Raw genomic sequence first — 21123 nt, 5'->3', positions numbered from 1 at the left:
TCACTTTTCATGTACCCACTCTCGTATTACTGTCGTTGCCTGTTGGAACGTACTTGGTGACTCGAAAGCGGGCACGTCCAGCGCTCCTTCTCGTGCTAGAGCATCAGCCACGTCATTGCCCCTCACGCCGCAGTGCGAGGGCACCCACTGCATAACGATGACAGCTCCAATAAGTAGGCGGATGTTATTTGCGGCGCCTAATGCCTCTTCCACCAATTTGGACTTTCCCCCTAAGCCAGCCATGGCTTGGAGGCAGGACTGGGAATCGGTAACCATTACAACGGTAGTCGCAACGGTTATCTTTTCGCGCAGTTTTTGGAGCACGTGATTGAGGGTATTGGTTATCGCCGTTAATTCTGCATCAAAGCTACATGCGGCGAGGCCGCATGCGCCTGACAGCTTCTCTGGGTCGAGGTCTGGGTAACAGATATAGGCCCCATACCCAGCTATCACGGGGTCCTTCATGACCGACCCGTCTGTGTAACAGTATATGGCATCGGCCGGGTAGGTCTTTAGTGTGTCCAATGCCATTTTCCTTAGTAAGTCCGGGTGTGTGTGTCTTTTTGTGGCCCCCTCCAACCCGTGTATAGTGAAATTTATGGGAGGGATGGGCTGTCTCCTCCAGGACGGGCACGTGCTTATCCGTCTAATTGGGACCCGGTCAGTGGAGAGGCCAGCTTGTGCACTCAAATTTGTAGCGCAGTGCATAAATGATGTCCGTTTTATCCTGTGTTTTTCTCTCCAATGACTGACTAGTGTATGGGTCGGAAGCCCTGGTTCGCCCGTTTTGTAGCGTTCCAGGGCTGTTAGCACGGCGCGCTCTCTCCTCAGGCTGAGAGGAGCCACGTTGGACATAATTTCTGCAGCGGAAGTTGGGCTCGTTCTATAGGTGCCGCAAATGAATCGGAGAGCCTGGGCCTGTACACGGTCGAGTGATTCGAGAGCCGTCTTGCTTGCGTACACCTGCACGGGCAGGCTGTACTCGATTTGGGATGTGACAGCCCCTGTGTACAGTGTGCGGAGCGTGTCAGCTCGGACGCCCCACTTGGTACTGGCTAGCTTTCTGAGTAACCCTAACTTCTCCGAGGCCTTTCGTTCAACATCCTGGATGAGAGCTTCCTATCTAGGGTGACTCCTAGATATTTTGGCGTATTTTCACGTTGGAGTCGCAGCCCACCGAGTTGGAGCTCGAATAGGGCCCCAAGAATGTCGATTCCCAGGCTGAACAGGCTCCAGGTCGTTTTGGCAACGTTTATCTGAATCTGCCATTTTGAACAATACGAGGAGATGGTATGGAGGTCGGCTTTTAATGCTGCCTGAAGTTGGTCAGCTTTCTTCCCGGTTGACCAGAGGACAAAGTCATCAGCATATAGCAGTTTGCGACACCGGAGTGAGCTGGGCAAATCATTAAGATAGGCCATGAAAAGAATACATGAGAGGGCGGATCCCTGGGGTAACCCTCTTATTGGGGTGTTTTCCCCACTTAGAGAGTACTGGAACTGTGTTCGTGTTTTCCTCTCCGTTAGGAACTGTTTTATCCAGTTGTAGGTCCGCCCGCGTACGCCCATGGCTCTAAGCTTATGATAGAGGCCTTGCTTCCACACCCGGTCATATGCCTGTTTTAGGTCAATAAAAACTGCATATGTGCTCTCGGACCTCTGGAACCCATCGGCCACCTCCTGTATGAATACCGTGACCTGGTCGATCGGGCTCAAGCCTGCCCTAAAGCCAGCCTGCTTTGGCGCTAGGATACCGGCACTCTCAAAGCTCCACACGAGTCGCTCGCTGACCATCCGTTCTACTATCTTGCCGATAGTGGAGGTCAGGGATATGGGTCTGTAGGACTCGTTAGTCGCGTTTTTGCCCTTTTTTAGTATTGGAACAATGGTAGCACAGCGCCAGGCCCTGGGTAGTCTGGACTCTACCCAGGTCCTATTCGCAAACTCAAGGAGTTTGTCTTTCGCAATACCCCCGAGGTGTTTTACCATCTCAGGAGTAACTTGTCTGGCCCCGGAGCCTTTCTGTTTCTGCACTTAGCTATCGCTCTGTCCAGCTCAGCACGGCAGAAGGGCGCATTGCACGTGTCCAGGTCTTCCGACCCATCCGACTCCCTCTCGAGTCTCTTACGCTCCTTGTTGAGGGCTACAGACGTGGCTGACTTCTTTTCGGACTTGCTTATCGAAGCGAAATATTTGTTAAGCAAGTCGGCCATTTTTTGATCTTTTGCCACTCGATCCCCACTGGGTGACAATAATGGGGTGGCTGTACGCGCCGAATCTTTGGCCTCAAGATTACGAAGAAGACGCCAGGCTTTGGAAGTATCCCGAAGATCCAGCCCGGCACAGGCATCCCTCCAGTGGTCCGCCCGTACACGTTGGGCCACTTCGCTGGCCTTCCGGCATAATGCGTTGAACTCCCTGCGGCATTCAGGAGTCCCCTTTTTTTGTGCTCTGCGCCTCGCCCTTCCCTGGCCCTGACTATTCGGTATAATTCTCGGGACCAGGCGGGTCTATGCCGTATGCCGGGATAGGTCCGCGGGATATACTTCCTAGCCGCACCCAAAATCGCTGCAGTGATTTCGCCGTATTTTGTGTCGACTGTCCCTTCCTCCATCGCGATACTCGACAGGGCGAAGTCGACAGCCTCCCCGTATGCTGGCCAGTCAGCCTTAGTGTAGCTCCATTTCTTGGGCCGTTTAGTGGCTACACCCCTGGCCTCTGAGAGAGCAATAGTAATTTCTATGGGTTTATGATCGCTTCCAACGTCCTCAAGCACTTTAATTGTGGTTTTCCCCTCTAGATCGGCGGAGATCAGAGTTAAATCATGTCTCGAGAGAGACCCGTTGCCAGTGTGTAGGAGGGTTGGCGGGCTGTGTTTATTCTGCATGCAGAATAGGTTCGTAGTGTTGAGAATTTCTTGGACTTTTTGGCCCGAGGAGTCGGTTGCGTCATAGCCCCATGCAGTAGACTTGGCATTTAGGTCCCAGCTAATAGAGTTTTAGTGAGAATATTCTTATTGCCGAGGTTAATGGCAAGTTCATGTTTTGGCGGATTATAACAGTTAATGACCGTAAGTTTTCTACCAGCTTTGAATATATCAAGCGAGATGGCGTCGGTTCGCCCGCTTTGAGGGCCAGGATTTTGAGAAACTGTCATGCCGTTTCTTACATATGTGATAACTCCACGGCACTCATCGCATTTACATTTATAAGCCGTATAGCCACTAATGTGGCTACTTTGTTTCTTGCCTACAAGAGTCTCCTGCAATAGCGCGATGTCTATTGCCCTCTCGTGGAGGAGTTTTGTGAGCTCTAATATCTTAGGTACTAGACCACAGATATTGAGCTGAAGTACTTTGATCTGGCTAAGTTTATCGCTCCCTAAGGTTTTAGGACTGGTAGCGACAGACCGTTGTAATGGTTGGTGATTTGGAGGACCGATGGTCCTCGCTTCGTTGGTCGTATTTGGTAGGGCCTTTTTGATGGTAATGGTTGGTTGGGCCTGGTGCGGGACATGATCACCAGGTTGGTGTGATTGGCTAGCCACACCTTGGCTACCGTTCTTCCGAGGGAAGAACGAATGCAGTGTAGCCTAGGAAGAGGGCTTTGTCCTTGTAAGGGGAACCTTCGCTGATTTTTCGTGGTTCGACAGGTTCCACCGGATCGGAACCACGGGGCGAGTAGTAGAGGATTTTTCGTTGTCGGGCCTGCCGCGACGGAGCCTGTTTGGGTCTGCTCGTACCCGCGTTTTATGGTTTGATGTGTATTATTCATGTTTGCATAGAAGTCGACCGTTGGCGGCCTTAGTTATTGCCGATTAGAAAGTAGTGTACACAGGGCCTGCAAGAGGGTCCGGGGTCTTAGGGTGCGGGAAGTCCGCACCACTGGTCACCACTTCCATATGGCAAGAGCTCGCTTACAGGAGGAATGGTTGTGTAAGGATTGTTCGATATCCCCAGTATCGAAACTGCTTATTGGGAAGCGCGTTCCTCTACTACCTCACAGGAGACGGGCTAGATAGAGCCTAGCTTGTGGACGCCGACCTGTCCGCCCGACGCGGCCCGCGAAGGCCAATGGGAAACCCGCGAATCAGCCGAGTCCCAGGAGAACCCGACCAACCCTCGAGTTGGTGTCCAGCGCTATCCGCTTTTCGGAGATCCCGTTAGGTCTCTTACTCACCGTTGCCCCGGGGCTCCACAGGGGGGGGGGCTGGACATAACCCCTTTGAGTTCCTTTTACACTTGCCAGCTGCTCATTCATCAGCGGCAAGCAACCAGTACCCTCGGCCACTCCTTTAAGAGCAGGAGTATTCACCCGGCGACCACGATGAGGTGGTACTGGAACGCCGAGGAAGGCATTACCAGATTTCTGTAACACAACAATCAAACCAGATCTAGGAAACTTATAGTGAATTAATGTGACAACGATTATGTAATCAACTAAAGATTTCAAGCTTCACTTAATTTGAATTTTAAATAAAATACAAAATAAAAAATGTTTATGTGCGTATTTATGTATTACAAAAAAAAATAAATAAATAAATAAATTAAAAAAAAAAAAGTATTATTAACTGCTATTGAGCAAACTACATTTAGTCAAAGTTTTTATTTTCAAAATATGAAAGCCATGATAAGAATGGAATCTCCCTGGTGACATTTCCGCTACAAAACTAAAATGACTATTTTGGAACTACTAAAGAAATGAAATACTCTAGCAATATGTATATATATTGTGGGCTAATGGTTAGACTTGTAGAGCAATTGGTTATCAGACATAAACAAAATATAAGTATAATAACAAAAAATTCTGGTCAAAATGTTTTTATACTTTAATGCAGAAATATTAGTTAATTGACCAATAGAATATTAATATAGAAGCTTGACTTTGAAAGATAAATTTCAACAGTCTGCAGTAAAAATTAAGTATATAAATGCAGTCTTGTAGTGTATATTAAAAAAAGATTATGCTATGCTTGTTCTTAGTTTTAAAACATATAAATATATGGTGATAAAAGAAAGTATAAATATATAAAATAAATGATAGAACATATTTGACTAAAATAAATAAAAAAAAAATTAATATATAAAAATCAAGTAAGAAATAGATCTACATGCAGTGAAAAGTTGTAAACTATTGTTGTGTTTGTTACGGACAAAATGTAAACTGATCAAAAAGTACATAGATGATGTTTAGAGTATAGAATGTGATGGTAAATGGTTTGGTCAGAAAAGTAAAAAGCTCTGTTTGTAAAAGACACATTCTATTAGTGGATGACTATTGAAACATTATATTACATGCTTCTTCCATTACACAAACAATAACATGAAGGAAATGCGGACACAGATACTCTGTCCCTAAAGATCAATACATATATCACAATAGGGACATAGCCTTTCTGATGTAAAAAATATTAATGTCTCAGGTTTCGTATCATAAGAATATCATTTTTAAAACTGTGCTTGCAAGGCTTCTATCAACTCACTGTCTGTCTGTCTGGTCAAACGTTTGAACATGTTCTTTCTACCACTTTCTGTTCTGGGATCAAATTGAAACTTTGCACAACTATTCATTGCAGCTGTCAAAACATAAATCAATAAAAACAAGGTTACAAAAGACAGTTTGTGTGGAAACACAAACTCAAAATCGGCCCCCGAAGTAAAATGTTTTACATAATTCGGATAATCCTTCAGAGTTGAAGATAGTTTACTTCTTAGTCCAAACCCCCCGCAGGACGAAGGGGGGTGGGAGCAGGCAGGGTTTGAACCTTCGACCGTCGATAAATCCGAACGACAGTCCATCGCGCAAACCGCACGACCAGTGTTAAATCGACAGGAGGGCGCGGGAAATCTGTTATAAGTTATAAAACCCTAACCCTAACCCTTTACATCATCTGCCCTATAGACCACAAGGTCTGAAAGGGGAACTTTACTTTTTTTTAAACATTAATCAATTAGTAGTAATTAATTTTTTTTTATTTAGCAGAGAGGGCGCTAAACTCTGCCATCTTGAAATAAATGTCAGTAATTAGCGGTTCTATTTCTTATATAAGCATTATCTATCTATATATATAATTCTCTTCGTCAGTCAAGAGTTTGGACGAGAAGAAGAAGTAAAGGAAAGATCACTCTCTTATTTCTGCGCGTAGTCACCTTACAAAAAAAAAACAACAAAAGGAGGGGGGGGGGGGGAGAACAAGTATTCACCGGTCACTACGGATGGCTGCCTGGTCGTGTGGTTTGCGTGCTGGATTGTCGTTTGGATTTATCAACCCTTCCCCCTCTCCCATCCCCCTTCGTACTGCGGGAGGTTTGGACTAGGAAGTAAACTATCTTCAACTCTGAAGGAACATCCGAAACGTGTAAAACATTTTACAAACACTAAATAGCAGCGCCGGACTTAACCATTGTGAACAAAAAATCTACTATGTATATTCACCCATCACTAAATAGCAGGGCCGGACTTAACCATTGTGGGGCCTTACTTTACGAGCCTTGCGTGTAGCAAAGTCATACAGTATATCATAATAATTCTGTTTCCTACATAGATCACTCTCAATAGCAAGAATTACCAAATGTTTCAATCTATCTTTGAGAATTGTTGACCTCAAGTAATTCTTCATTAGTTTGAGGCGCGGGAAGCTACTTTCACCATATGACATAATTACGGCTAATGCATAATGCCGTTTTTATTTATCGTGCGTAGGACTGACATTTTCCATATTGAATGACACCCCAAAATGACAATTTCTTTCTATGTATTCCCGTATATTTTAAGGACTTTTTTTGTATATTTTGCAATTTCGGGAGATTTCCAGGAGCTCTAGGTAAATCGACAGGAGTGCGCGGGAAAACTGTTTTAAGTTATAAAATGGTTTAATTTAATAATTTATACACCTTGAATTAGCGCGGGTCCTATGAAAGTGCGGGTCCCTTGAAAGTGCGGGTCCCACTGCGGTCGCATAGGTTGCAGTGGCCTAAGGCCGGCCCTGCAAAATAGCGGCGTATGTACGCCGCCGGTCGACTAGTTTATATATAATTCTCTTAATGGCTCAACAGTTTGGAAACGAAAGAAGTAAAGGAAAGATCACTCTTTTACTTCTTTATGTCGGACTAGAGTTACCCCACGTAATATTAGCGGCGAAAAAAAAAAGAGTGGGGGAACAAGTAGTATTCACCCATCAATAAATATCAGGGCCGGACGTAATCATTGTGACCTAGAAGTCATGGAAAGATCACTATTTTATTTCTGCAAGTCGGACTAGAGTTACCCCACGTAACTTTAGTGGCAAAAAAAAGAGGGGAGTGGAGAACTAGTAAGCTACTCTGTATTCACCCGTAACTAAATGGCAGGGCCGGACTCAACCATTGTGGGGCTCTATGCGATACGGATTTGGCGGGGCCAAGTTTGGGTAGGGATAGGATAATTAGTGAAAAATAAGAATTTGTATTAGGAAATAAATTCGTTTTTGCATTTGATTCATTCTCTACTTCCTACAAAATAACTTAACGAGCCTTGCGTGTAGCGAAGCCATACAGCGTATCATAAAAATTCAATTACATACATAGATCACGCTCAATAGCAAGAATTACCAAATGTTTCAATCTACCTTCGAGAATTGTTGACTTCAACTAATTCTTCATTAGTTTGAGGCGCGAGAAGCTTCTTTCAACGGATTCCACAATTACGGGAAATGCATAATGCCGTTTTTTTTTCAGCGCGCGTAGGATTGGCGTTTATCATTTTGAATGACACCCCAAAATGAAATTTTTTGTCTATATATTTCAGGAATTATTATCTTTTTTTTAGTTTTCAAAAGATTTTAATAATTTCCGGAGATTTCCAGGACTTTTTCGTAATATTTTGCAATTTCAGGAGATTTACAGGAGCTCCTGGTAAATCAGGAGGCTGCGGGAATTATGCTATAAGTTATTAAATGGTTTAATTTAATAATTTACACCTAGAATTAGCGCGGGTCCTTTGAAAGTGCGGGGCCCACTGCGGCCGCATAGGTTGCAGTGGCCTAGGGCCGGCCTGCAAAATAGCGGCGTATGCTACGGCGCCGGTCGACTAGTTTTTTTAAAGTATTCTTTTTCTTTTGCTTATTTGTTTTTGAACTGAAAGTCATTTGACTTTGATCATGTTGGGTGTGTATTTCAATAAGTTTTCTGATTAGGAATGAAATGACAAAAATTGAAAGATAAATGTCACAAAATCATCAGAAAACAGTTAATTAAAGTAATAACGTAAAGTAATTGGTCACCAAGTGAGAGACTAATAAATAGTCACATTATAATATCATTAAAATACAATGCTGTTAAAATCAGTCATATTGAAATGTTCATGTTTCTGGTCATATTTCTGAATGTGAATGTCGTTCTGTTTAAGCGGAAAGTTACACGCATGTTAAAAAATCTAAAAGACTGTTAGCTTTGCTCTAGTTAGTGTATAAACACATATACAAGTGGAAAAATAGTTATTTCGTAATATAGGAAGAAACAAAAAGTCTATTTTACAATATTAAAATTATTGGCATGTTTGAAAAGAACACTAACAAATCATACCATAAATAAAATACTTTAGCACTTTGGTAATAAAAAAAATTTTGACAATGAACTCAATACGTAGAGCTTGAAATAGATTTGCACAAGATGGCTACATGCTACAACTATTTCAATCATAAATTACTCAGTATGACAAAATTAAATGATAATGTAATAACAAAAATTGTTCTTCTCATCTTATCTTATGTGATACAGACGTTACTTCAAAAAAGAAGATGATTACGTCCTACGCGTCATGCATTTAGTCATGCATATTAACCAATGACTTAAATTCTGCCAAGTCACTGGTTTTCCTGGCTAGCTCAGGCAACCCATTCCATGCTCTAATAGCACAAGGGAAGAAGGAGCTTTTGTACAAATTTGTCCTAGCATATATAACGAAAAATGAAAACAATAAAAATATAACAAAATTTTTTTTTAAAAAGACATATCTCCTTTATACAATCTTTAAAGCAATTATTTTGCTCTTTAAAACTAATAAATGTTAGATTTTAAAAAAAAGAACATTTTCCTCACGACTCATCCCTCTCCTCCTTTAAGATAAAATCCTGGTTCAGCAAATTTATAAATCTATTAAACTTTATGATATCCTAATGATAGGCCTTTAGATCTAGATGTAGAAGATGGTGCGCAAAATGTTCCTAAACATTAATTTATTTAACTCTTGAATGAATAAGGCCTACATTTGGAAACAGAGCCGGCTTTACAAATAGCGGGGCCCAATTTAATGGATGCTTGCAAGGCCCCTCTTCCATTTTTTTTTTACAATAGCAACTTTTATTATTAATTAGATCATTATAGCAATATTTAATATACGACATGCATAGGAAGCAGCTGAAACGCAATAGGCCCCAATGTGTGACCAATGTGTGACCAATGTGTGACCAATGTGTGACCAATGAGCTATTTTTTTCCCCAACAATATACATAACTGTCACATTCCTAGGAAAACTGTTAAGAGACATTTTTGAGAATTATGTCTACCCAGGTTTTGCCCACCCATTTTAAATGAGTGACTTGAATAGAGATGTAAAAAAGAATTTGACTTTGATGAGTATTTCTTTAAAAAAAACCAGCGCCAATTATAAATTGGGATAAAAAATAGTTTTCTAATTTTTGGTAAACCAGTGACCCGTATAAAACATTCTTATACTTTAGAGTTATGATAAATATAAAGCTCTCAGAAACTCATTTTTATTAAGAAAGTAATTCTAAAAAATTCAATACTCTTTGGTAAATTGAGTCCAATTGTCCATCTTTGGTAAATTGAGTCCAATTGTCCATCTTTGGTAAATTGAGTCCAATTGTCCATCTTTGGTAAATTGAGTCTAACTGTCCATCTATATTAAAATGTGTTTAACTGACCATCTTTGGTAAATTGAGTCCAATTGTCCATCTTTGGTAAATTGAGCTTAACTGTGATATAGGTTAAACTAATTTGAGACTTTATATTTTAACCAAATCAAAATATTGAAATAAAGAAGATTAAGATTTGTATTTTAGATCCTAAGCCTTCACTCTAAAGACATGACATTGACTCTATGTCTTCACTCTAAAGACATGGTATTGACTCCATGCCTTCACTCTAAAGACATGACATTGACTCCATGTCTCAGATCAGGATTTGTGTCTTTCATTAATTTGAGAAAATAAATCAGACAATAATTAAATCTGTGATCTATAACCCAGCATGTACAGTGTGTGATTAGGTTATGTAGAAATACAAAACAAAGTATGTGAAAATAAATATATATAACAAATCTGGAATATGTTGAAAGTGTTGAAACTAGGAGAAGCAATACAAAATATAATATATATATATTCAATAATATTGCTATCCAACAAATAATATATTGTTATAACCTTGCAATGCACACCGCCATCCAAGATAGTGCAGAAGGTGCGCACTATTAGAGACTTGACTAAGAAGGATGTTGACATTAGAAGCAGAGAACAAGTTCAGCCCAAGTCTAGAGCTCATGAAGATGCTTGTGTTCTAAGCAGATGTTATTATGTATGTGTGACGTCCTTGTGTAAATAAATATGGTTGCCTCATTGAGTTGCCTCCTTCAGTTATTACAATATATTGTGTAAATAAATATGGTTGCCTCATTGAGTTGCCTCCTTCAGTTATTACAATATATTGTGTAAATAAATATGGTTGCCTCATTGAGTTGCCTCCTTCAGTTATTACAATATATTGTGTAAATAAATATGGTTGCCTCATTGAGTTGCCTCCTTCAGTTATTACAATATATTGTGTAAATAAATATGGTTGCCTCATTGAGTTGCCTCCTTTAGTTATTTGCTTATCCTAGTTTCACGGGCATGGTGGCTGAGTGGTTAAGCACTTGGCTTCCAGAACTGGGGTCCTGGGTTTGAATTTCGGTGAAGACGGATTTTGAATTTCAGGATTTTTAGGGCGCCCTTGAGTCCACCCAGCTCTAATGGGTACCTGAGCTAAGTTGGGGGAAGTAAAGGCGGTCGGTCGTTGTGCTGGCCACATGACACCCTGCTCAATAACCGTTGGCCATAGAAACAGATAACCTTAACATCACCAGCCCCATAGATCGCAAGGTCTGAAAGGGAAATTTAACTTTACATTGCTTCTCTTTGTTTCAACACTTCAACAGATTTACAAGAAACCTTTACAGAGAACATCATCATAAGGTATAAATGTGACTTAGAATTAAATAATTATTTTTAATTATTTATATTTTATCAGCAAAACAAAAAATATTCTTTTGGACTTACACATTTTTTAAGAATTAAAAATGATTAATTAAAAAAAAAACTAAACTTAAAAATTACTTAAACACCAATGTTCCATGTATCTCTCTGACTTTATATATATATTGGTGGTAAGTTGCTGTTGTACTGACAACTAAACGTATAGAGAAATAGTTGAGGATAAATCTAAACTGAAACGTCTTTAGGTCCACAGCAAGTTGAGATTTCTTTATAGACACCTTGTAATCTTTTAAGAATTAGTTTCTATGGCACTGTTGTTCTGAAAAGTGGAGGATCCAGCTTCTGGAGACGAAATAACACAAAAGCAACACTTGATATTTCTTTCCCAACTAATACATAATTAATAGTGATATAACTTTTTCACATGATGATGGACATTCTATAGTATAGTTTTGTTTTCATCATCATATGTAATAACCACAAAACTGTGTTAACTAACTCCTCTTGGACTCAAGTTGTAAGAACAAAAAAGAGAAATAAGTTGGTAGCCGTCTATTCACACAGATGCTGATGTGACCTCTCACCTTTGCATGTACTAAAGTGTACATTCTTGCGTTTTCTCTCTTATTGTGTTTGAACTATTACACTAAATTATACTACCAGTAGTAACTGTGTGACCTAATGACCTTAGGGATAGACAGTGTTCTGGTAAAACTTGACATCAGAAAGACTTCTTTGTGGAGTTGCCCTTTGATCTCAATATAGAAAGGATACATACATATGACAAGACAAAATGAAAAGGTTATGCTTACAAAACTTTTAGCACTCTTCAGTTCTTGGCCACTTGAAGGAATGTTCTATGGTCAAGAGTAAAAACGGCTTTGTCGACTTTTTTTTGGACACTCAAAACAGAACTTAATGGTCAATCGGGGTTGCATTATGTCAATTCAAATACAAATATGTCACTTACTTCTGTCTTTCAATCCTTTACCAAAGTTTCTATACACAAAATATGAGCCAATCAGTAGAAAGGTTCGCATCAAGATATCAGCAACTATACAGGTCAGGGTGGCACCAGCAAGACCAGCAAACTTGGTCACATAGAAAGAAACCTTGAGAAATACACAGAAATACATCTAAATAAACACCGCATCACAAACCAAGAGATTAGAGATTACTGCAGCGAATGGACCCCATGATAACCTGCCAACTATTATAAAAAAACGCAAGCGAAAAATCTATGGCCATATTACAAGGTCTTCGGGGATCCCAAAGACCATCCTTCAAGGAACAGTACCAGGAAAAAGAGGCAGACAGAGAAAGCGATGGGAGGACAACATAAAAAGAATGGACGGGCCTTTGATTTATATGGCTATATAAGTCAACTGTTTGAAATAGCATTTGTTCTAAAAAAAATACATTCAATGTTGATTTCTATAAAAAAAACTTTATTCTTTAAATTAAATGATACTGGTTTAAAAAAACTTACATCATAAATTTTCCAGAAGACATAGCCAAATTCCAGTAAACCAATTATCCAGTAGATAATTGCAAGATATTTAATTTCTCTTTCAAACTGAAATAGACATTACTATTGTTTGAAACATATTGGTAATAGAATGATATGTTTTTTGCATGTGTGCATAATAATTGTAATAAAGCTTTTCTTTGAGTCCGAAGATTAATAAGCAGTACAGTATTTTATGAGGCTACGCAGTCCCAGCTGCAACTACATATTTTGCCATCTCCAGCACAGATACAACTGTTGTCCTGCGGTGGTAGATTTTTTTTTCTTTTGACAGTCTATATCTGATATCGGCAGTAGATTTTCTTTTGGCCTCAAATGTGTAACCTGCGGCCCTTGTAAGAAACCTCCATCTGTTTCAATCAGAAGCTGCCTATTGCTAAGTGCTCTCTTTGATGTCAATTAAAGCAAGATGGCGCCTAAGTTGTTTTTTAAAGCGTTTATCTTATCTTATCTTTTCCATGGGGCACCTCTGTTTTGCCAACCACCTTTAATCTCATCAAAAAAAAAAAAAAGCAAATGGTCATCCCCCATATTGGATTACTCCCCCTGTCCATCCTAGCTGTCAAACTATAATTAGTCCATCTGTACTGTGCATATACAACTATGAATTGACATAAGTTTCAGACATCTTTTGGTTCAGATTATTAAGTCCTATCCTAGCCCTGGATGGCAAGGGATGGCTAGCCTAGCGCCATCAACTCAACCATCTGCAGTGCGTCAAATAACTAAGCAGCCATGAAGGTATGATTACCTAGTTGTTTTGTATATTAACTCAAGAATGGTCATGAGTATTTTCTTTTTTTTTTACTGACTAGTCAAACACAGAGTCTTAAAGAAAGTCATTAAACATTTTTTAATTAAATGAGTTTTCAAAAATTGCTAATTACTTTCGTTTCAAAAAGACCAAGGTAATCTAATACAAAAGCAATAATTTAAATCTGAAATGAAATAATAATAAGAAATGAATAATTCAAAGATTAATAAGATTCTTACTGCAAACCATCCAAGTAAAAAATAAACAATATTTGCTACGAGACCAATTGATAAAATGATTATTTCATGAGTCTCAACTCCATCATCACCATCTAAAACAAGTATGACTAGAGACACCTGAAAGTAAAATATATATATATATATATATATATATATATATATATATATATATATATATAACTTAACATACATTAAAGTCCACAATAGCTAATGTTGATATATTCCTTATTCCTTTATTCAATGGTTAAAACAACTAACAAAAGATGAAAATATTTCTTATTTAGTTTAGATTTTATTTTGTAGTGGTACTCGTGGCCACAGCCACATTCTTATGTGTATGCCAAGCTTAGATCTCGAAGAGATGATCCTAGCCATGGAACTAAGATGCTACTAAAAGATCCTAGGCGTCACTTTCATCATGAATGAAGAGACAAGAAACAGGATTAATTCAGCAATTGGACCCCATAATGAACTGCTAACCACTGTCAAAAAACGTAAACTCAAACTCTATGGCCACATCACAAGGTCCTCAGGGCACGCAAAGATCTTCCTACAAGGAACAGTACCAGGAAGAAGAAAAAGAGAAAGACATAGAAAGCAATGGCTAATTAAAGTTATATAGTTCATTTGTAAATGGTAATTAGAAACAGAAAATTCTTAAGAATTTGTACTAACATAAGAAACAAGAAATGTATTTTTATCCTTAGGGATTTTTTAAATATTTTTGTCTCGTTACGTTTTATACTTGTTAGTTATGTTTGAGTGTTTTATGTGAAATTATTACTTTACACCAGCGTAGATCATTTTTTTTTCTGCCTCGATAGAGAACAACATCGGACAGATAAGTTAACTTAAGACTATTTTGTGTTGTTTGTCTTTTTTTGTTTGTTTTGTAGCTGATGACGGCCTCGTGGCCCAAACGTCCTTTGTTTAACTTGGTCACCAGGGCTACATATATGCATGCTTTTCGTATTGTCTAAATTCAGAATGCCTTAAGTAAGACATCTTATTATTGTTGATTGTATCTAAGAAAAAATCATTTTCCTATTTACACCAAACTGTATATCAAAATATATAGTTATCATAAAAGTATATCTAAAAATATCTAATTACCCCACAAGATCAAAATAAAGACCTATCTATAAGTTATCACACACACAAAAAAAAAGTTTTGTCATGTAATGTTGAAGAGAAACTGGGATATGAACGTATATTTTGTGCGTACTAAATTTTTGCTCTAATTATGTTTTTTTTTTGTATAATACACAATTGTAAAACAAACTTCCTCAAGGATAATATAAATTATTATTATTATCATTATCTAATTCCAATTACCCCAAGCTGTAGATCAAATTTCAAACCATCCTGGAAGTACAGAACATTTCTGTACAGTTTCTGCAAGTTTTCTGATGCTCCAACTGTTCGAAAGATGAGGTGACCAGACACAATGTATTGCTTGGTTATGATCCCTCCCATAACTAGCAGCACAGGACAAAATAAACAGGCTATTACAAGCCTAGACTTTAAAAGAAATGTATAGACAAGTTAACAATCAAATGAAAAATTATCTTTAAAATAAAATAAAATCTAAACTTTTGAAGAAAGATAAAACACTTGAAAGTAGTGCAGTAGATAGAAAATGCCATTGTAAAATTAGAATTAAAGTTATTTTATAATGAATGAAAATCTACAACGCGATCACATGCCACTATTGTAAACAACTGGAAAAGGAAAAGATTGAATAGTCCTTGTGTGAGAATTGTTCTAGATCTAGTGACCTACATACACTGGCATGATATGGTTACATAAGAATAGGTCCCATAATACAGTTGCATATTGAAACTTGAATAATTTAATTAAGTAAACTTGATATGAAAAATCAACAGGCACAATACATTCTTTGATTATGATGACTATATATTGTAAAAGTGAATAAATTAATTCACATTAAGTTACTGAAATAAATTGCTGCTTTACAACTGACTGACCCAGAATTGTCTTCTGACCAATTTTGAAACTATTGTAAATATTTATCTTCTACAAGTTGTTCAAATGTAGCAGCGTTTTATCTTCTAGCCCGCCCCTTTAGAAAAGACTTCTGAGAGACCAGTGTCATAGAAGTTTCCTTGTAACAACAGACACATCTACCTATTTAGTTCATTATTGGGAGCAATAAAAGACTTCTGAGAGACCAGTGTCATAGAAGTTTCTTCCTTAATATACGTAACAACAGACACATCTACCTATTTAGTTCATTATTGGGAGTGTGACGAACCGTTTTAGCTCACTCAAGGTATCACTCAGGTCTAAGCATTTAATTAATTTATTTACACGCCAGTAATCATCAATTTTATTAATTTAGTCAATCAAGCGCTAAAAACACAGCCACCACCCAAATCCAAACCCACCCCTTTGGCATCGATGTCACATTTTACTATCCCCACCTCGACACGTATCACACTAGACTCTTGACAAGAGCACACTCCCTCCATCTATCCTGGCAAACATCCGTTGACCCCCCCCCCTTTCCGGGAGCGGCTGGTCACTTCAAAGTACCCATTCAACTCAACGCCTCGGGCAACGCTGTTCGTCTAGCACTAGCCATTATCAAGGTATAATCTCCTTTGATCCAGCCGAGCTCTGATACCCCCCCTCCTCCTTTCTATCCTCTGACCACCTGGCGAACTCCCTGGACTTTCAACTCGCGCCTTCGTGTCTATCTCCCGGAAACGCCGTCACGGTCAAGCGAGGATCTTCTTGTCAAAGACGCCAGATAGTCTACACCACCTTTGCATTTATCTCCCGCCACTAACCCCCCCCTTTTTTTTTCTATCCACGTGTATATGGACAAACTTCATCGTCCTATCTCATTCACGCTGGAGAGCACACAGGGAGCACATCTATCTCTTGCTTGAGCTCTGGACTATTTTCATTCCCTTATTTCACTTTGGATTGGTGGTATGTAACTTAGTAAAGTGCTTGAGAACCATTTTACTTAGTAATGTATATATATATATATATTTGTGCATTTATTACTACATTATTTGTGTATATATTTGTGCATTCTTATCATGGATAATGTAAGTAGATTACTGTATACTTATATTTTATATCATGACTTTGTGGCTAAATGTTCAAGCCATCTGGACTAGAGTCTATTAACAATTCTTAGCAGATGTATTTAGCTCTTTAACTATTATTAATTTAACTCTGATATATCAGCGCTCAGCACGAGCCTTCAATATATTATCATTGATTAATTCTTTGGCAGGGAATTATCATAACATTTCTGTCAACATGTCTTATTACTGAGTAGGTATTTACTTATGCTCTATGTTTACTTATGTGAGAGCACGGGCGAGTATCAGACGTTGATCTCCCCTTCCCCCTTCATCTCATTTATCTAAGCGATGTATGTACTTGCTACTCACCGTGATTGGTGAACCTCACTTGTATTACTTATCATATATCACTTATTGCTGTGTGTTATTTCCCTTTATGGGAGTCCCCATTATTATTGTTATCTCCCTTGATGAGACACTATATTCATTTGTTAGTTCCCTTTGATATTTATGAAACTAGCTTATAGTTTCCTTACATCAGTCTGAAGATGTCCTTCACGGAAAGGCATCTACCTCTCAGTATTATCATTATGGCTAAACCGACATATAAATCATATCGTTGCAGCTTTTATTTATAGGCTACATCCGCCTGAAATCTTAGCAACCTCAAGCTGATAACAGATTTGCTGGCACCAGATCTGTAGACATCAGTTCTACTCATCCTTCAAGAGTCCAAGTAACAACGCTAGCCACAGACTAGTCACTGGCTTAACTGATTGGTAGACGCAGCTTAGCTCTGCAACCATACAAGTTGGACTGCACACGGAGCCTGGATCCACTACGCCAGCCCACCAGCAGACAGCATCAGTACCAGCCACACCCGTCTCACCAGTGCAGCACAGGACCAAAAGCTAAGCAACCAGCCTAATGACACTCAGACCACTTGGTTCTAATATCTGATGATGATAGTCCTATATATGCAAATACGCTAGATCCCATACTAGCAACTGTACAGCATTTCACCTTTCATTATCTTATTTTGTATAATAAACAGTACATAAGTTTACATATAAATATAGTATTTGTTGCCTGCATTATAACGCTGTGCTTGTAGTTTATATGTGCAAGTAAGGATTCTCAAACTATAAAATCCCCTAGACACCCAAAACGGCCAAAATCTTAATCCGACTTGTCACAGGGAGCAATAAACGAGATATTTTTTCAAATTTCCCAATTGAATAAAAAATTATAATTCATGTACCACTTGGATATAGAACCAATGAAGACAGTATGATGATAAGTTGCAAAGTTATCAGTGTTGACTCCACCGAATGTAGTTATACTTTGGATGATTGGGATATTTGAACTATATCTTTTAAAATAAATGCACTTTATTTTTACAGTGGAACTTTTGATAAATATTTGAGTTTATTTAAAGGCTTATGAAAGCAATACTCGCCATTAAAAAAATATTTTGGTCATAGTAATAATTAATAATAGTTGATGCTCTGAAAAACTTGCAATACTCGATTTTTCTTATATAATATTTCAATGTTATAAACAAACTTACGTGGCCTGACGTTAAAGCTGTTGAGTTGCTAACTAAATGCCCAAAATTAAAGTAACTGACTTCCCTCCACTCCAAGGTATAAAATGTTATGGAGCAAATGAAGCACCAGAGTGTATATAGAGTTCATGCTAAATGCAATGAATTGTGTATAAAACTAATTTATGCTAGCGTGACAATTAAATGTGTGGCATCATGTAGGTACTCAATTGTAGAAATGATACACCAGACTTTAATAAAGAGAAAAATGCAAATTATTAAACTTTTTGTTTGGTCTGGAAATTAATTGCAGCACAGCCACCAATTTGAAATGGATGAGTAGGTTTAATTGAGGCTAATAAAGAAGGTTGGTGATTGTAATGTTCTAAAGATCTTTGCATAAAATATAACTTATATTGCTATGGAAGTTCTCATGCTTGAAAAGATCCACCAATAAAAGACAGTCAGAGAACAACAACAAATAACCCAAGCCCAATCTAGTGAAGTAAAAATGAAATGTAAAAATACCAGTATCTATGGTGTTCACTTGAAGAAGAAGTACACAATCTAAAACCTTACCAGTTTGACATCATTTTTCTTTCCTGCTGCATAGTTTATAATAAGGTAGAGAAGTATAACAAATTGTGTGATCATTAAAACAATAAGTTCTGATGGTCTTTCTCTTAGTATTGAATCTACCGTAAAATATATGCAGAAAGCTGAAATAAACAAATTATAAATCAAATATAAAGAAATGGCATATAACCATGTTCACAGAGAACAGTTTTGCAATCAAACTAAATAAAGCTTATTTCGTTGTTTTCTTCTGCTGTATTTTTTAATCAGAAGAAAAATTTATTTTAAAAGAAAATTGTAACTAAATATTTATATATTTTGATAGCTTGGTAGATATGTGATTAAGAACTTAATATTTTTGAGATGCCCTCAAAGAGCTGTCTCTCATGTTTAAATTTCAAAATAAAAATCCCATTTCACAGGCTGCAAGGTCTACTTTTGGTCTGCTGAACGCAAACAATTTTGTATTAAAAATAATGTATGCAAAACTTTTCTTTCACACACATTTATTATTTTAAAAACAATACTTAAAAAATGTAATAGGTAGTTTTGATAGTGTAAATTATTGAGGCTCTACTTAAAAAATACATAATTTTTTTTTTTTTACCTTAAATAAATGTTCTGATATTTATTTCAAAATTATGTGAACAAAATATGTTTTCTGGTATGCTAATTATAGTCTAATAGTTAAACATTTATTTTTGCTTGAGCTAAGAATGCATTTTGTATGCACATATTTTTTGTACACATTCTATCTTAAAAACAAAACGTTTTAGGTCAAACATTCACTTCAATTACTAAACAGTTTATGTTATAGTGACCGACCTAGTCAAAACATATGTCCCATCAAACTGTTGGACAAAATGTATAATCATTGACCTCTACTTCCTCAATTGATTGATAAAGTAAATGATTATATTAACTGATAATCAGAAATAGTGTCTTTGTCTTTTATAATCATAAATAATTATGTCTATATGTGGTGAGAAAATAGATTTCAAATCACGTAGGCAGTATAAAATTAGGATATCTTCAACATTTCTAAAACAGCCTATAGGAAATTATGATTTGATAAGTGTAGCAGTCTAGTCATGAAAGATACAATGTTAATTAAGTCTAAATGTATATTCATGTTGTCAGGTGCATCATTTCATCCACTTGGGAACAATTCCTACTTAGTTTGTGTTCATTTTATTTTGGTTAACAATTAAAACCAAAGATTGACATACCAGCATTCACTAGGAGAAAAATACAAAATGTAAAATCTGGTTCAGTACGCGCCAGCGTAGACATTCTATAAATAGTAAAACATGCTGCTGTGACAATGGATGCAAGCATTAGGATGAAAAACACTTTCTCCAGTATAGTCAAGTCTTGAAACCTTTGGCACTGGAAGAAAAAGAGATAGTTTAGGCATGGTTTAGCCAATACATTTCAACATACAAGTTAATTAATCATTGTTTAGGCAGTTTAGCCAATACATTTCAAAATACAAGTTAATTAATCATTGTTTAGGCAGTTTAGCCAATACATTTCAACATACAAGTTAATTAATCATTGTTTAGGCAGTTTAGCCAATACATTTCAACATATATACGTTAATTCATCATTGTAAGTCAAAAGCTATAACACTACGAGGCTGTATTAGTGTACATGTCAAAGTTGCTAAAAATTATAAACAAGATGTTTTTTTTTTATAAAGCCTTTATCAACTCTGTCTGTCTGTTTGTCTGTCTGGTCAAAAGTTTGCACACGTTCTTTCTCCCACACTCGCATCAAGTTGAAATTTTGGCTCAATTATTTCCTTTATCTGACAAATCAGAATTTACTTTTAAGACAAATGACTCTGAGTGAAGAATATAGGCCTATGTCTGTATGACTGCGTTGATCAGTGACAATGATCGTTGAAGGTTAGCGTTATGCTCGGGAATGCAGAAGAGAAAATAAAGGAGGAACTCTCAGGAACAGGTTTCTTTTGAATAGCTTGGAATATACGAATTTCTCTTCATCAAGCAGATTGTTAAAAAGAGTATCACCTTTCAGAAATATGTATGTTGAAACCAAAAGTAGAGGCGACTTTAGGGGGAGGCAAGTGGAGTAATCGCCCCAGGCCCCGCGCCTGAGGGGACGCCGCAATAGCAGAAAAAAATTATTATCTAGTTTGTTGA

The 21123-nt window shown here is 37.7% G+C and overlaps 2 protein-coding genes across 4 annotated transcripts in view; both read right to left on the bottom strand.

Annotated features, from left to right (window-relative positions):
- Positions 1-531, bottom strand: LOC129928377 (uncharacterized). Its single transcript, XM_056042597.1, has one exon. The coding sequence runs from the start codon at positions 529-531 to the stop codon at positions 1-3; it is 531 nt and encodes a 176-aa protein (XP_055898572.1).
- A 4277-nt stretch (positions 532-4808) lies between these two features.
- LOC106051272 (uncharacterized) overlaps positions 4809-21123 on the bottom strand; it is a 35525-nt gene continuing 19210 nt past the window's right edge. For all 3 annotated transcript variants that reach the window (XM_056039990.1, XM_056039991.1, XM_056039992.1), the window contains 7 exons: positions 20185-20344; positions 18959-19098; positions 15107-15292; positions 13772-13888; positions 12740-12826; positions 12221-12362; positions 4809-11592 (listed from right to left, as the gene is read on the bottom strand). In XM_056039990.1, the coding sequence (XP_055895965.1) occupies positions 11540-11592; positions 12221-12362; positions 12740-12826; positions 13772-13888; positions 15107-15292; positions 18959-19098; positions 20185-20344 (885 nt within the window). In that variant the 3' untranslated portion in view covers positions 4809-11539. The remainder of the gene's footprint in view (positions 11593-12220; positions 12363-12739; positions 12827-13771; positions 13889-15106; positions 15293-18958; positions 19099-20184; positions 20345-21123) is intronic.

Source organism: Biomphalaria glabrata, chromosome 9, assembly GCF_947242115.1.
Source record: "Biomphalaria glabrata chromosome 9, xgBioGlab47.1, whole genome shotgun sequence".
Lineage (NCBI taxonomy): Eukaryota > Metazoa > Mollusca > Gastropoda > Planorbidae > Biomphalaria > Biomphalaria glabrata.
The sequence above is the reverse complement of the archived record's forward strand: the minus strand, read 5'-3'. Positions and strand labels throughout refer to the sequence as shown.

Bases quoted from the DNA above. Each gene is read 5' to 3' on its own strand.
- LOC129928377 (XM_056042597.1), bottom strand. From the start codon at position 531: ATGGCATTGGACACACTAAAGACCTACCCGGCCGATGCCATATACTGT.